This window comes from Dipodomys merriami, unplaced genomic scaffold (assembly GCF_024711535.1).
Source record: "Dipodomys merriami isolate MVZ:Mamm:240054 unplaced genomic scaffold, mDipMer1.0.p SCAF_6, whole genome shotgun sequence".
NCBI classification, from domain to species: domain Eukaryota; kingdom Metazoa; phylum Chordata; class Mammalia; order Rodentia; family Heteromyidae; genus Dipodomys; species Dipodomys merriami.
The window spans coordinates 39,802,443-39,820,684 of NW_027206179.1; the positions used below are offsets into that span (position 1 = coordinate 39,802,443).

Genomic DNA, 18,242 nt, shown 5'->3' on the forward strand with positions numbered 1-18,242 from the left:
CCTTATTATTTCAGTTGTGTGAACTTACCTTTAGTCAGGAGGAAGAGGTAAAGACCTGCATTGTAGGGGGAGGTCGAGGCAGGTTGTAGAAGTTAACCTAGGAAGTCACTTCCATTGTGTGTATCTATGAATTATTGTCACTGTAGATCAGCTCATTCTCCTTTCTGCAGGTGCTGTTCTGATATTTCTAGATGCTAGAATCACTTACCATGTGCCTGTATGGTTTTGACTTAGGATGTTGTTACCTGCTGGACCACTGTGTGGCAAAATCAGACGTGTCAAATAGAAATTTCTAGATCACCGTCCTGATCCAGGGTATATGGAATTGCTCCCGGGCCAACAAATCTGCGTCAAATTGTGCCTTAATAGATAATAACTTATTTGTGTCTTAGAGGAAACAATTTATGCAAATGTGCACCTGTATGTAAATAGGATACATATATACATGTAAGTTACAACTCTGAGTATCTATTATCAAAATGTTTGATAGCATATTAATAATACAGAGAATGCTGTGACATTAAAATGGATGACTATATAATTTTATTTGCCTCTTGGAAATCCATTGAGCTATTGATTCCACAGCAAATGTGTTTTGATTAAGATCAAAGCAAGATATGTCTGACAGCAATTCAAAATTATTACAAAGCTATTACATATTTAAAGTCTGTAGCCTTCTGAGATTATTATGTGTCTGATTTTTAGCCTCGTGGGGTAAATCTATCAAGACGTTCTTCCAAGGACTTTATATTCAATGCTGTATAGTTATTCCACATTGTATACAACTCATGCAGGTGCTTGGGTGGTTTGAACACACGGGATGCAAAGCTTCTGTTTATACTAAGTGAGGATAGAATCATGAATACAGAAATACATATGCTTTATCTATGTATAGATATGTCTGAAAGTTACTACTAGTAGTTATCAATTATTTCACTAATTGAAGAAGTTTAACCATTGGGATGTACTCCCCTAGCTGGGAATATTAGTATGTATGGTGTCTATTATGGCTGTGGCTGTGAATGAGCCTGAAAAATCAGGAAGGTAGAATTATTTCCAAGGAAATTTTGATTTCTGATTTTTTTAAAATAGTTTTTCATTTTACAGGAGCAGAAATTTACTTCCTAGTTTGAATGCTTATGAAATTACATAGGACCAACAGTAAAAATATTGAGAAACCCTTGTGAAAATATAGTGATCTTTAAATGTGCTAAGTGGAACATGGACCTGGCCAGGTTTTCATGATTTATCCATTTTTAACTTCAAAGACTCTGGTTTGCTTGCATTTTTTAAACTAATGAGTTTATCACAGCTAGTGGGGAAAATGGTTAAACTACATCAGCTGTAAATTGGTACAAAGCACTAAAAGGGACATTAGCCTTTAATCAGATTCTAACAGTTCATTAAACCTGCCCTTCTAGAATCCCTTTGTCTTTTCTCCTTTGCTTAGGGCTCCTATATAAGGCCTTTCCCCACTTTCATCTAGGCTAGACCTCCTCCAGGGTAAGAAGCAGTATCTGCTCATCCTTCTTTGTCTACCAACCAACCAGCCTCAGGGAGGCTTTGTGAAAGTGGATTGCCAGAGCTGTGGGAGGCTGAGCGGCTGGCTGGCTGGCTGGCTGGCTGGCTGTGGGAAGGCTTTCCTGGGATGGTTGGTGGCAAACCATGCTGGCTGCTTCCAAATCAGGCAAGCAAGTGACAGTTAGAGACCATACCCTTTGTGTAAACAGACACAGGCCTAGGAGAAAGGATTTTAAGTTCGCAACAAATTAACTGAGCTGACCAGCTAGAGCAGAGTTCCTTCCACCCAAACAATTAGGATGTAAACTCTCCTCTAAAATATGGACGATTCAAAAGCAAAAAAAAGAAAAAAATTAAAAAAGATTATGTCCTCCTAATTGCACAAACATTTTATTTCTCCAAGGAAAGAGTAGGTGGTGTAAACCTTTTAAACTGCTCATTAGTTAACTGGCATACAATTTTCCCTTTGTTCTTTCAGTAATTATTTGTAATAAGAGATCTGATAAATTTTATTTCTTTGACTATTTTTCTTAACAAAAGAATCAGGTAATACGAGAAATAATTAGAGCTTCAGTATATTGCACTCTGTTGGTATTACTTGGCAAAAAACACCATTATTTCATAATTTATTGAAATGAGAGCTTTGATTTTAACTGTTTCATTCACAGTTTAGAAATTATACTAACTTTTGTTACTCGGGCAAAATATTTTGGAGCTTTAAAAAAACATAGTGATGGTCATGTGACTATATTATGTAATTGAGCAAAAATAAGTATTCTAAAAACTCAGTCAAATTTAGTATTATTTGTGTCCTAATTTAGTCAATATATGAGATCAAGCTTGGCATTCTAAACATGGTTAAAATGAGCCTGATTTGGGAGCTGATGTGTAACTCTGATTGCCTTCCTAATGTAATGACTTCAGAAAACTCCTAAAGCAGTGAAAATTGTAGAAATTAAACTGAACTTAATCTTATAATATTATTTGAAATACAGTTGAGCCACAATATAAATGTTGCCTTTCAAGAGGGGATAAGCTGAACCAAACATATAAAGCCATAAAGAAATGTTCTTTCAATAGGATTTTTAAAGAATTCACTCTGAATCGAAGATTTGTGTTGGTTATTTTAAAGTAGAGGGATTGACATGTAGAACTTGATATTTGAGCTAGAAAAATTAAATGAATCTAGAACTACTTTATCTTGCTTGTAAATTATGTGATCTTTCTCCTTTACGGATGTTTGTCCACAGTATAACCTCTGGAACTAAAGAAGGGAGAAACATGCTTTATGTTTTCTTCTATTCCTGAGAACATGCAATAAAGATTTCCACCCTCCTATTAGCAAATGCAGGTTTCCACACTCCATTACAGGCTGACCTTTAACCCAGAAGTCAGAGAATAAGACTGATTGATTTCACTTCTTGGTTATTACTTCAAATGGAATTTCAGATTGGGAGAGATAATTGGTTATGCTGATATTTTCACTTAATTATATTTCATTCTTAAAGAATTAGGTTGGTGGTAAGAAAAGTACCACAGTAGAAAAATGTCCATTTTTGATGCTTTGTATCTGACTCTCTCTCTCACCCCCTCCCGCCCCTTTATTTTCAGAATATCAACACCTTTGAGAACAGAATGTTAATGCTTGATGGGATGCCAGCAGTCAGAGTCAAAACAGAACTTTTGGAATCTGAACAAGGGGTAAGCATGTACTTCTGTTAGTGCCCCTCCCCCTTCTCTTGATCACAGGGCCATTCATTTCCAGAGAATCCTGAGGTTTGCTAGGCACTTGGACTTTTTCCTTGGCCTAAACATTTCTCTCAAGGGAAACATCTTGTAAACAAGTCATCTGAGATTGTGATTGATTCTCTCTGTTGGAATGGATCATATCCTGAAATTAGGAAAGATGGGTGAGGTGATTAAAAAAAAACATATGGATATATTTACATTGATGAGTGTTTTGAAAAGTTACTAAAATCCAAAGTAAAGATGAAGTATTAAAGTAATACGAGCTCAATGTCAAATTTTAATACAAGCTCAATGTCAGATTTTAAGTTAGGACATTACAGAACACAGATAAGGGGATGTTGTTTGTTGGATGAATTTCTCTTTTGACATTTGTTTGATCCTTTTATTTTCTTTTAACTCTGTGAGGAACAAGTAGGGGATGGCTGATGAAATGGAGGTCGGTGAATTTGAAAATTCTAACAGAGGATGTCATTGTACCTTTACATTCAGGGATGCTCTTTGAAATGGCAATGAAATTTGCAGAACATTTGATGAGTGACAGACAGACCTGCACACTTCTATGCTGGTGTAAGAATTACCTCATAACGATTCAGCTTAGTATTCAGGTAGTGCAAGCATCCTAAAGAAAAACTGATGTATACTAATGTTTCTAATGCGACTTGTTTACAGACAACCTTGAGAAAAAGTCATACGTTCTGGATTTTCGAAGGAGACTAAAAAATTTAAGTTCACTATATGTTTCAAAACCATCTAGATAGCTTTACTCTTGATGAATTAGCCTGACCATTGTGAGAGTTTGTTCTGTTACTTTGGAGTTCTGTTTTAATTCACTTCTTAAAAATCTACATGCCTTGTCATGAGTTTAAGAAATGTCTGTACAATCTATACCTGTGGTCACATCTCAAAGAAGATAAGCCTTTTTATTGCTGAAGGGGAAGGAAAGTGACATACTAGTTGGTTTCACAGTATTACTTTTATTTTACAATATTTTTTTTCTATTTGAACAACAAGACATCTATTCAAATGATGAACAACAATGTTTAAAGAAAAAAAATCAGAAAACCTATGACCTGGACCTCTGGTTAAAGGCCAAGGTGTTAATTCTTGCCACCTGTCTGGAACTCTTTAGCAATAGCCAGGTAATTCTTTCCTCTTCACTGTCATTTTTCAGGTTGCAAGGTAAACTTTTCTGGAAGGATTTAGGTAATAAGAAAATCAAAGTCAATATCCACAGAGATTTGTGAATTGGAACTCCATATCACATTATTTATAGAAAGTGCTTTTCTACCTTAGGGAGGCAAAAATATTAGAGGTTCCTAAACATAAAAATACTAGAGGTTCCTAAACGTTATTTAAAGACTGTTCATTAAAACTAGTTTTCTTTTTGTGTGTGTGTGTGTGACTGCAGATGACATTAGTATTTTAACTGTAAATTGTGAATATTCTGAATATTCACAATTTAAATTTAGATTATAAATACTTGAAAGAAATAAGACATTCTTTTTCTTAGTTCTTAAATGTATGGTGATAGAATTTTATTCTCTTAGGGTGTAGCTTCGCGAGGAACAGCTTATAGTATTTAATGAAATGTATCTTGAGTTACCTCCCTGTAGAATAAAATAATTTGTATTTAATAATTTGTAGAACTTTAAATCTGCTTCTTTAAATTAGCAGTAACATCTAGCATTGTGACAATTTTTGGTTTTTGGCTACTTCCCTGTATTTCTTGTTGGAGGCAGCGGGGTGGGTGGTAAATACTGTGTAATTTCAGAATGGAAGGCTTATTTTTAGATAAGGAATACTAGCATGTGAAAGATTTTATAATTATTCTTGCATTCACAATTAAAGCCTGGTTGATGTTTAATTCCCCATCAGGAAAGATAAAAAAAGTTAGTAGCATTTAACTAATTAATCACATGCGATTATATGGGCTTTTTTAAGGTAAGATGTGCTTGGTAAAATGAACAAAAGGTGACAGAAGCTGGGTGTTCGTGGCTCATGCCTGTATCCTAGCTACTTAGGAGGCTAAGATAGGAGGATCACAGTCTGAAGCCATCCTGACAGAAAAGTCCACAAGACTCATTAACCAGCAAGACTCATTAACCAGCATAAAGCCATAAGTGGAGCTGTGGTAGTAGAACATCAGCCAGTCTTGAGAGAAAAAGCTAAGGGGACAGCTCACAGGCTCTGATTTCAAGCCTCAGTACCAGCGCGCGCGCGCGCACACACACACACACACACACACACACACACACACACACACACACACACACACACACACACACACACACACACACACACACACACACACACACACACAGAGTGACTGAAAGTCATGCGTGCCATAGTCATGAATAAGAAAGACTAGAGGCTACAACCACTCTGACAAATTAAGAATTGAAATTATCTCCTTAGCCGTAAGTATTTTGAAATGTACATTGGGACTTTTTTCCTGGTTGCGGGTAGGATTTTAAGGGTATTTTGCTTTATGGAGATTTTTTTTTCTATGCACTGTGGAGGGGGATGTTTGTTCTCTCCTGCTTATTATAAATACTCAAGTCTTCAGCTGTCAACTGCCTATCTTCTGCCCCTCAGAGGGACTCAGAACCAGTGAGCACACTGAGGTTGAAGAGCATACCAGGCTAGTCCTGGTGTGATATGGTATTGCTTCAACTACCTTGGCCCATTCTCTGAAGAAACTGGACAGTGTTGGAATGTGGCCATAATTCTTCTATCTGATTATAAATTCTTATAGGGCAAGGATTGTGTTTACATTTAATTTTTGGCACATGGAAAGTGCTCACTAAATATACAGGTTATTCAACTGTGCCTTCTAACTACCATAGTGAAAAATATAGCAATTTGTAGCTAGCTGTAAACCCTCTTTGTCTCAGATGGTTATGGTAAACATAAAATCAGAATGATAGGAAACATGCATTCACACTGGTGGCAGAAGTCTTGGTATTATGGCCATGTGAACTATATCGGTACTGCTATTAGCTGTGCGTGTCTTGTGTCTGACTCAAGTCTTATCTGACTCAAATTTGGAGCTAGGTTGTTAGATATCTCAGGACATGATCATTGCCATTTACTGAATGGGGCTTCCATTTTCTTTACATGTGTGTGTAATCCAGCCCATGCTGCTAAGAAGTCTGTCGAAGGCCTTGTGTTCTTACAATAGACTTCAGGAGCACAGCAAGCCATGTTGGAGTGACTTTGTCGGTGACCTTTGGGGTATTGTGCCCTGCTGTTACAGGAGCTTTCCAAGTCCTGTCAGCCTTTGGAGCACTTCGCGTGTTCTAATGTTATTAAAGCAAAGAACCACATCAGGAAGAAGAGACTGGGGGCTGTTACGCCTAGAGATGTGGAGGAATGTAGAGCAAGGGCGCTGTGTCAGACATCAAATGCCATGGTGCAATTTGGAATCACATTGGGAAGTTCCCTTGTATCTTGAGGCCTACCTGTCCCTACCTGTACAGAGGGGGAACTTCCTGTCAAGTTTAGGCTGATACTTTGTGATCCTGAGGTAGGAGAAAGCATTTTCAATAATGACTTTCTTTTGGGGGGGGTGGGAGGGGTTTGGTGCTAGTTCTATGGCTTGAACTCAGAGCCTAGGTGTGTCCCCAAGCTTTTGTGGTCCAGGCACCACTTGAACTCTATGTCCATCTCTGGCATTTTTGTGATTAATCGAAGGTGAGAGTCTCATGGGCTTTTCTGCTTGGGCTGGCTTTGAACCACAATCCTCAGGTCTTACCCACTTGAGTAGCTAGGATTCTAGGCATGAGTCATGATTACTTTTTAGGCTTCATACAATGAAAATACATGTAAGATAGACATGGTCGGATGCTTTGCGGCTAGGCAGTGGCCTTGACAACCTTGATTCTTCTCTGTCCATATCACTGCCCTCAGCTGGGGAGTAGAACTAACTGTGGGACCTCAGGAGATCTGCTGCATATGGTGGAGGTGAAAGGTTGGGGGTGGTGGTGAAGAACAATTTTCCTTTGAAGAAAAACAGGAAGAAGCAGTCCTGTTGCTCTTATTTCAGTTGCTATAGGATTCATGAGCTGTTTAGTAGAAATTCCAGCATCTGAAACTCTAATTCCACAGGTAGTTTAAAGGTAAATCTCAAGTTGGAACATTTTAAGACCATACTTTTTTTTTTTTTTTGGTCGGTCGTGGGGCTTGAACTCTGGGCCTGGGCGCTGTCTCTCAGCTCTTCAGCTCAAGGCAAGCGCTTTACCACTTGAGCTACAGCGCCACTTCCATCAAGTTGGAACATTTTAATACATAGTGTGTGTGTGTGTGTGTGTGTGTGTGCGCCCGCGCGTGTGTGTGCGCGTGCATGCGTGCGTGCGTGTGCGCACAAAAGAGAAGAAACAGAGATTAAACTCAGGTCATCAATCATGCTCCTGTGATCTAACACTTACGCCATGTTACCACTCCTTTATCCTTTAGTAATTTTTCAAATAGAGTCTGATTCTTTTTCTCGCCAGCAGGTGTTCTCAGACCATGTTCCTATTACCTGTGCCACCTCAATAGTAGCATAGCTCTGATTATAGGTGTACACCACCATCCTTGTCTTTGTGTATGAGTATGAGTGAGAGAGAGAGAGAATGAGAGAGAGAGAGAGAGAGTATATGTATGTATGTATGTATGTGTGTACCAATACTTAAGCTTAAACTTTAGGCCTGTGTGCTGTTCCTTAGCTTTTTCTACTCAAGGCTGTTGCTCTGCCAGGAGAGCCACAGACAGCTCTACTTCTGGCCTTTTGTTGGTTCATTGGAGGTAAGAGTCTCACAGACTTTCCTGCCCACAGTGGCTTCTACCTATGATCCACAAATCTCAAGTAGCTAGGATTACAGGCATGAGCCATCAAAGCCCAGCTGGCTTGTTTTTTTGAAAGACTATTTTAATGTTGTGTTTGTTTGGTTTCAGTTTGGAATGGACTGGAACTGAGAAACTGATATCCTTCTATTCAGAGGTACTGAGATTACAGATGTGAACCACTGTTCCCAGTGCCTAATGTGATTTTTAAAAATTTAAGTATGTCTATAGAAATGGCTACTTTATCGTCTGAAAATAGAATAATGAAATGAAAAAATAATTTTGTTAAAGCTAGTACTTTTTTTTGTGGTTGTTGTGAGGATGGTCTTCATTCCCATTAATTCAAGACATGCTGAGTTCACATACCTTAGAAGATCTTCCCTAAAATATTGAAAAGTGAATGTCAAAAATATCTGGTGTTTGGTTCAAGCTGATAGGGGGAGAGGGTGTGGGGAGGGATAGAGATAAAGCAGGGGCAGTTATGAATCTATCATTATGGAAGCTGGGTGAAAAAGACATTTCTTCTGCCTTAATTTTGCATATGTTTGGAACTCTTTCAAGTATAGCCTTTGAAAAAGAAAGGGAGAACACTAAATAAATACACAAAAAGAGAAAGGACAGGGCTTCAGAGGGAAAGATGAAGGCCACGTGCAGTGCTCCATCTTCAGGGCACTGCTTTCTTCTGGGGACAACTCTGTATCCATCCTAGGCACAGGGAGGAGTTCAACTCAGCCCCAGCCATGGGCAAGCGCAGGCCACCTGGTCTTCAGCTCTATGGACTAGGAGAGAAGAACATGAAAAAGATGGGAGGAGGGGGAGTGGAAGGAAAGAGGGAGAGGGAGAATGAATAGTTGTTTTGCCAACTCATGTATCCTCCAAGCAGTCAGAAGTGTTCAAATATTCCTTTTGTGTCATCACCGGGAGAGAGGGCCAATGCTCCCTTGCCCCTAGCCGGGGAGCTAGAAAGAGGTATCGGAGGCAAGAGTTGGAGTTGATAGCTACAGGTTTCCATTACCTGCTTTCCTCTCAACAGACAAGAATCAGTCTTGCTCATTACAGAGATCCTTATATATGCACCCTTGATTTAGATATAGGATAAAAGAGAACATGGAAGACTAGGCCTAGTCCCTTGGGTTAGCTTTTTACAGGCACTTGTGCAAGACATCTGTATCCTGGTGCTCAGGGTGTTTGTAAATCACAAAGGACTGATGCACTCCGTGAAGCTGCTCTAATGGAGGTTCCCAAAGAGCAGAGCTTATGTTCAATGTTTTTCATTATTCCTCATGATCTTAACCTGGGAGCTTATGAAAAGGCAGAGCTCAATAAAAAGTGATTCATTCAGATACTGTTCATTGTAAGCAAGAGTCTGTTTGCCACATGGTGGAATGGAGAGGATTTCGAGACTAGAACTGTCTTGTAAAGGACCCCAATTCTTAATGCTTAATAAAAAAATGTAAACAGGTGCGTGTATTGTAGCTGACCCTTGAGATGTGCTAGGAATGATGCTAAGACAGACAATTACACTAAAATTCAGTAGCATTGTGGGAGGGTATACCCCAGTAACAAACCTAACTTGCCCTTGGTAAACATCTGTGCTTAATTTTATGTTAAAGATGTAATATACACGTCCATGTAAAGGTTTAGTAGGAAAGTACTGCTTTAATGGCTTTAATGAAGGCCGGGCATTTATTAGAAATGCCACTTGGTTTTCCCTTTCACAGGCTCCCATTATTTGCCCTCTTACTGTGGAAGCGTGGGCTGACATTGCTCCTAAATTGGTAGAATTATCATAGAAATATGAATTTGCTTATTATTTCATATTCTCTGATAACCCCAGCTTGAGATCTTTTGATCTGTAGTGTCGTCTTGGCATGTTGGTACCTGGCTTCAAAGATAAACATTTTAAAAGACACTTTTTTTTTTTTTGGCTAATGTGAGAAGACCATTTTCAGAAAAAAAAAATGTGCACTTGCAAAACTCATTTCAGGAAGACATATCCTCCACTAAAGATGCAGAGTTGCACTGATTTTTAATAATGTCAGAATGGCCAATAAACGTATTAATGGAAAGAATTGAAAATCAATGAGCTGTGATAGTAATTACAGATAGTTCCCCAGGGAAATAGAGCAGGCAGCCAAATCCTTTCCCTTGGGAGCCGCCCTGGGCCCAGCTATGAAGTTGTTAATTGTGCCCTTCCTTCCTTCCTGGGCAGTATACTTTCTCCTTCAACTACCTTGTCACTCACAATCTTGATACACCAGCCCACCCACGGTGCTGTAATAATGGCTCAGGGTACCTACGGGTGGCCGGTTGTAAGTGTGGATTTCGGAAATGAGGAGAAGTAATATCCCATGCTTCCAAGAGTTATTTGCATTTTTATAGGGTCAGTGCTTTGTAAAAATGAATACTTCTTAAAGAAATTTCATGCTCTGAAGAACTTGCGAATTTTGCACTGGGGCAAATTAATCTTTCCACACTGTCTACACCTTGCTTGCTTGTCCTTGTGGTTGAAGAAAGAAAATGCTTTTACCAGGGATTTCTCTCTAGCTAGCTATGTTGTCTTCTGATGATGCAACACTGATTCACAGTTTATAAAGTGCCTCCCCAAAGTATCCCACTTAGCCTGTGGAAGATTTTTCTTGTGACCACCAATGATTACTTGTTGTGGGAATTGACCTTCCCCCATAAACACTTAGAAAACCAAATAATAGATAACATATGTGAAAAATAGGGACCAAGAAGGAACAGTCTTCTCAGAAAGCCAGCAGGAAGGACTACTTATCTTTCTGAGCATGGAGGGAAAAAAAAGATGAGACCTTGTGGAAGACCAGACCTAAACGATTCTTCAATGGCACGTGGTATCCACAATGCCAGAGTGGAGAAGATCTCTGCCAGCGTAGAGAAGATCTCTGCTAGCGTAGGGCAATGGGGAGAGGTGTTAAGGTCATGACTTAGTCATGTGCTCCAGAATAGGTGCACAGCTATCTGAGTTGGATCTACCATGACCAACCTTAGAAACCACCATTATAAGGATGAAATGAATCTGCCAATTGCTCATTTATGTCACAGAATAAAAGTCTACTCTGAGGAAATTCAGCAAGATTCAACACAAAAATAATGTGAAAATTCCAATGCCCATCATCCAGTAAGAATTGACATATGTTACAAGGAAGTGGGCAAATATAACTCAAAACCCAATGAGAGGAAGAAATCAATAGTGAGACATCCCCAAAAATAGAAACAAGGAATCAGTTTTCCTAAATGGCAAAAACTTGAGAAATCTGTTTTAGAGACCCTGTGAATCTAGTTAAGACAGCTGTACACTTAAATGTGGCTAAGAGAGGAGGGTGGATTTTATGTGACTTGTTCTTTACCACAATTAAACATTTTTATTTTTAAATTAAAAGACAGCAGAGCACTGAGGATCCATAGTTTTAAAAAGGAAGATTATGTGTCCTGGCTAAAGGAGGACTTGAGCAGAAATTTCTTTGGCTAGTTCAAAAGGAATGTGCCTGTTTTGTACATTGCCCTGAGCAGAAGGTAAGTAGAGAGATCCTTGCATTGAAGGTCAGCTGTTTAGTGAACATTGGTTCGGACCACACCCTCTGTCCCTGCAGGAAGATGTCTCTTATGGACAGGAAGTTGCTTACTGTTTAATCCTACAAATCCGGATCACGAAGTCCATCTTCAGATCACGCTGAAGTTCTTCATCTGATAATATCATTTTAAAGAAAAGGGTTATGGTATTTAAAGCCCTATCAAGCAAGCAAAAGACAATCATATCTTGACATAAAAATAGTTCAGAATATTTTCTTCTGCAAGTAATAGTTAATACTAGCATTCTTTTGTGTGTATGGTTATATCAGGCTTGAATTTAGGGCCTTGAGCACCGGTTCATTTTTCTTATTCTTAGCTGGTACAATTGAGCCATACCTTCAGTCTGGCATTTGCTTGTTAATTGGAGATGTGGCCGTGAAGACTTTTCTATCTTGAACTGTGATCCTCAGTCTCCCGAATAGCCAGGATTGCAGATGTGAGTCATCATTGCCTGGCTATAATAAACATTCTTTGTAGGGGGGAGGGGGCGGGAAGAAAAAGAGAAGACAGAGTTACAGTATCAAATACTAAACAACAACCGAAAAAAAATCCTGTTATGCATATGTTAATATCAGACTTCAGAATGAGAAATATAAGAGATACAATAAAACATTTCTTAATGCTAAGGGGTCAGTTTATCAGGAGTAATATTTTGAATAATATTATCTCCAGTAAGTAATATTCAGGGATATCATATGTCTAAGACCATAAAACCACAGCCGGGCGTGCATGCTTGTAAGTGGAAATGTCTTCTCTACTGCAAGTTATCCATCTTTGTAGCACAGCTTTGAGAATTGCCATAGCAACTTATGCTGGCAGGTAATCTCTGATAGCAAGTAATCCTATCATATTAACAATCCAGAGGAATTTAGGATAGATTTTACAGAAAGTTCAGGAGCCCAATCAGTGTAAACTTAATGACAAACACTGAGTATAAACTTTGGAATTGCTCTTTTTGCTAGATTTTCTAAGATACACAAAATATTTTGCCACGTTTGTTTACCATAATGTTCTCCCTTAATAATAGAAAATGTTCCAAAATAACTCTCAGCTTGTCACATAGGCCAAGGTTTATTTTGGGATATGTCAGTCAATTCAGAAGTCAGTAGATTGAGGAGACCTGCCATCACACACTACTTATTAGATTCAGCTTCTAAAGCATTCTCTGTCATAGTATTTTGAAACTCTGGAATTTCATACATATGTAACAACATAAAAATGTCAACAGGTTTTTCTTTTTCATTGCTTTACAAATTCTGACAGTCACCGCTGAGGGGAAGGTGTATGTGCTCCTAAGGCATTTGATTTAGTGCTTAGTGGCAACTTTGGTCAATTTTAATGTCTCACTAAGTGTTCTTGCTGTGGCTGTGGCATAATGAAAATGTCCACTGTCACTGGTTATGCTTTTCTGTGGTCCTAAAGAAATATTGTCAAAGCATTGGCTTAGTCAGGCGCTGGTGGCTCATGTTTGTTTTCTTCTCCGGAGGCTGAGATCTGAGGAGCACAGCTCAAAGCCAGCCCACATGGGCACCTCTGAGAGACTCTTAGCTCCGAGAAGCAGAAGTGATGGCATAGCTCAAGTGGTGAATACTAAAGGCTGAACAAGAGCTTGAGGCCTCAAGTTCAAGCCCAAGTACTGTCTGGCACACACATAGGAAAAGATTCCTCTCATCCCTGTCAATGAACTGTGATGTGCTGATGGCTCAGAGTCACCAGGATTAATTAGCTTTTTAACTTGTTTCTTTTTCATTACTGTGTTCTTGTTAGAACTGATGATAACTTTTTTGGTGAAAGTAGGAAGACAATGATTGAGATCATCAACTAGTATAGCCTGTGTCTACTAACTAAGGTACTTTCATTCATAAATAATAGCTGAACAATGATTTCTTAGCTGCTATTGGTTTAAAGCTTGGGGTATACATTTTTTTGTTTTAAACTTGAAAGAAATGAATGGAACTGTAAAACCCAAACCACACTTAGCTGAATCAACATGACAAGGTGGTGATACAACTCTCCTGGGTTGTTTTGTTTCATTTCGTCTTATTTCCTTTTTTGTTTTTCCCATTTTTAAAGTTAGAATAAGCTTGTAAAGTTCCATACTTAAAATGTTTCATTTTAAATTTTATAGGACAGATTAATATTCAGACCCTTTAAGAATGGCTTGGCCTTACATTATTATGTATGCTGGAAAAAAGAAGAAGCATAGTATTTGAGAGCAAGTATTTTTAATGGACAATACAGAGAAATTATGTTTTTATGAATCAGCAGATTTATAGGTCCTGACCTATCAGGACTTTCTTTTCCACTGCATATGTGACCTCTTCATGTGCAAGATTATATACTGTTATTCCTAGGCCATTGTGTACTCATGACAGTAATTGGTCAAAAATTCATTGGCCAATGACCATCAGTTATTTTGCAGACTAACACTATTTCATAGATATTGTCATCAGAACTCATAATGTATGTTGTTTTCTGAAGTCATAATACAGGGAAAATGATCTTTTTTTTTTTTTTTTTTAATTTTTTTGGCTGGTCATGGGGCCTGAACTCCGGGCACTATCCCTCAGCTCTTCAGCTCAAGGCTAGCGCTCTACCTCTTGAGCCACAGTGCCACTTCTGGCGTTTTCTGTTTATGTGGTACTGAGGAATCAAACCCAGGGCCTCAGGCATGCAAGGCAAGCACTCTACTACTGAGCCACCTTCCCAACCCGAGAATGATCTTTTCGCATGCACATCGAGTGAGCCTGTACTATCACTGGATTTCCTCTTCCTCCACCCTAGATTTTACTTTCCATAGTGGCTTCTGATTTTTTTTTTTTTTTACTAATGTTCCATTTATGCATGTAAGTATATTTTGTTGCCTTAATTCCTTTGGGTTATTACTGATGGGTTCATTCACATTTCTTTTTTTTGGGGGAGAGGATGTCCGGTCATGGGGCCTAAACTCTGGGCCTGGGCACTATCCCTCAGCTCTTCAGCTCAAGGCTAGAGCTCTACCACTTGAGCCACAGCACCACTTCCAGCTTTTTTCTTTTTGTTTATGTGGTGCTGAGGAATCGAACCCAGGGCATCATGCATGCAAGGCAAGCACTCTACCACTGAGCCACCTTCCCAGCCCCTCATTCACATTTCTGTGCAGTGTTTTTGAGCTTATAGAAATGTTCTTAAGAAGGATGAGACATTTTCTGGCATAGCAAAAGGTAGAATAGTACATATATATACATATATATTACTTGGCATGGTCCATTATGTTTTAAGTAGTAAAAAGCAACTGCTTTTGCATTTGTTACTGTTAATCTGCCTTTCTCCTTAATTTTATGATAACAAATATTGTGGATTTGTAAATGACAATGTACACCCAATTATTCACAGGCTGAAAAGAGATTTAAACTTAAGAGGTGTTCTAGGGTGTGGTGGTTTATGATAATTCTATTATTAGGAACAAATACTATTGTCAGTTTGTATGGCTATATATGGAATATATATATATATATATGTACGTGTATATATATATATACACACACATACACTTATATACATGTGTATATGTCTATGTAGCCATTCAAACATATATATGAGATTATATATGTATATATATTTTGTATATGTGTATATATAAATAGATGTATATATATGCATATATATTTAAACCTCCCTCTCAGTAAACTAATGTAGATTATTATAGTACTCCCTTATGACATTTGTGGGAAAAAAAAGCAAATATATGTCAGATGTATTAACTACTAGCTTCTCTTTCAGATGAATTATCTTGTTTCTTTATTGTAGTAATAGTTTTGGAAGCCCTAACACAAACTTTCTTTTCTAAAAAGCATATATATCCACTGATGTCTCTCCTCGTACTTTTACTGGGTGTAATTATAGATACTATCCACCCAATTTAGCATATACTTGAGCTTATATTACTCATATATGTTAACTGTCTTCTCAGCCTGATTGTCAGAACATTCACTTGTGAATATAGGAATGAAGATAAGTAAGAGTTTGCTTGAAGGAGCTCTACACTTTCAGAATTGATGCTCACTTTTCCAGTAAGAATATTAGGAAATGAATGAAAGGTATTCTTTATGCTTACCCCTGTGTGGTTGGTCATTTATATAATCTCATTTATATAATCTCATTTAACATTACTGGTCATCTTTTGGTAATCCTCCCATGTTACAATTGAGCACAGCTATAATTAACCATGGTTGAGTAAGTTCAGAATCACACACTGCTCTCGATGCACAAACCAGCTCTGTGTGATCTTACACAGCTATGCTTTTTGTGTGTGTGATGATAAAACTACCATCTAACAAGTGTTAGAAACATCCTGCATATGACAGAAGGAAAGTTATTGTCATTGTTTAATGTTGTTGTTCCAGATCTGGAACAATCATTTTCATTATTTTATCACATGTTGTGTTGAACACTGAAATTATGCTACATGTTGATCAGTTACTGAAGCTGGTTTGTTAGAAATGTACTTACTCTGAAATTGAAGTCTGAAGAAGAGTGATAGGTCTAAGGTCTGTCTTTCCTCTGTGTGTGTGTGTGTGTGTGTGTGTGTGTGTGTGTATGTATGTGTGTGTGTGTGTATCCCCTGTAGGATTCAGAAAACTTCGTGTGTGTGTGTGTGTGTGTGTGTGTGTCCCCTGTAGGATTCAGAAAACTTCGTGTGTGTGTGTGTGTGTGTGTGTGTGTGTGTGTGTGTGTGTGTGTGTGTGTGTGTGTGTGTGTGTCCCCTGTAGGATTCAGAAAACTTCCTTGGGTGCTTTCATCACCATGTGTGCACTGGTTCAGTGAGAAGAGGGAACAGAGTCCTGCCAACACACTTGTTCACAGTACAAATGGAAAACATCATCATAAAAATCACTTCCCTAAAAACCTAAAATAATTCGTGGTCATTGTGAGATTACAGCCTATTAACCTTTAGCTAAAGAGTCTCATTGCCTGAATCTTTTGCCTTCTAGGACATAGGGCTGTCAGAGTTTTTAGAAAGGATTGTGGGTTGACAATATCCTGGACTTCATAGGGCACAGAATAGCACTGGCATGAGGAACTGCTGGTCTCACGATGTTTTGTGGAACTGAAGTTGTCTTGTTGGCTTGGGGAGGTATGGAGAGAAAAATGAAAGGACATTCTTGGTTTGAGTGGAAAAAGTGTGGGGATAAAGGAATGGAAACCTGGTTACCCTTGTGGGGGCTGCCTTCGGACATCAGATACTTCTAAGAGAAAGAAGGTCTTCATCTTTTTGTTTGGACAGCATAAGTCTTTTACTTGTAAAAAAAGAATGTTGGCCAACTACTGAGTTTTAGGATTGATGGCGGTGGGCCACAGTTTCTAGAATCTCATTCTCTCCCTTCACCCCACATTTGAACAGTTCCTTCATGCTATTGCAGTTTGAAGGCTGCACAAATTGGTGGGAAGACATATTAAGTCTCAGGACTTAGCACAATGTGACAGAATAGCAGCATTTATCAAGGTGTGGTTTGCAGATCAAGCTGTAAGATCTATCCTAAACCTGACCTATTAGAAAACAGAAGGTAAAAAGTTTCCAGGCTGCTGTCATATTCATAGCTTTTAGAGTGCTCTGTTATAGAGTGCGGTAGTAGGGGCCAAGTGATTTGTGGCAACTGTGACCTCTGAGTTGCCATTACCTAAATCATAGAACCTCCCCTCTGTAAGGAACAATTACAGGTTTTACATGGCAGCTGAGATTAGTGAAGATGTCTTTGCTGGCTGATGAACTGGGTCTGTTTAGATTAGCCAGCAGGTGCTACAGACCAGAGACATCTTTTCAGTATCTGAAATTGATCAGTAGTTGTACATACATTCTGAATGGCACCAGTGATTCCTTTCATTCTCAGTGAGCCTCAAGGAATTGCATTGTAAGTGGATAGTAAGAGTGATTGGACTAATGCTGGGCCTGTCTCTCTATCCGCCTTTGAATTCCGGAAGAGCCCATGATTCTGCATTGTCAGGAGCAGCATTGTATTTCCAAGTTCCATGCCAAGTACCAGTGAATCAGGAACAATACACTTAAATCTGTCTTTGAATAAGAAGTTCACAGTTTAGTCATTGACATTTTATTTTCCCTCTTTTCTACCAAGAGGGTGAATGACTCATTTTGAAGTTAAAAAAAAAAAGAAAAGATACTTGAACTGTTTAAAATATTGATGTTATAAGTGCTATAACTCAGGAGAGGAAGCAGGAAAATTGGTATTTAAATGATATATCCAAACACTTTCCATCTTTTGTGTAGAGTGAGACTAGCCATTGGTGTGACACTGTGGGATTCAGATCCAGAGTTCATCTCTGAATGTCTAGCAGCAGGACTGCAGTGCCTGGCAGGGTCCACATAAAGCCACCCTGTGGAGGGGACCTGAGGGTTAATGTGCAACCTCCACTCCTTTGGCCAATTGAGAGGCCTGATGTCTGAAATTTTCTGGGATACCTTTTCCTAATTACTATGCTAAAATAGTCTCCCTCCCCCCACCCCTCTCTCTTTCAGATTTTTTAAACCTTTTGAACTAAAGGGCTTTTAGCAA

The 18,242-nt window shown here is 38.6% G+C and overlaps 1 protein-coding gene across 7 annotated transcripts in view; it reads left to right on the forward strand.

Annotated features, from left to right (window-relative positions):
* LOC138814056 (Krueppel-like factor 12) overlaps positions 1 to 18,242 on the forward strand; it is a 713,678-nt gene that overhangs the window by 509,702 nt on the left and 185,734 nt on the right. For all 7 annotated transcript variants that reach the window (XM_070002854.1, XM_070002850.1, XM_070002849.1 and 4 more), the window contains one exon: positions 3,133 to 3,222. In XM_070002854.1, coding sequence (XP_069858955.1) covers positions 3,133 to 3,222 — 90 coding nt within the window. The remainder of the gene's footprint in view (positions 1 to 3,132; positions 3,223 to 18,242) is intronic.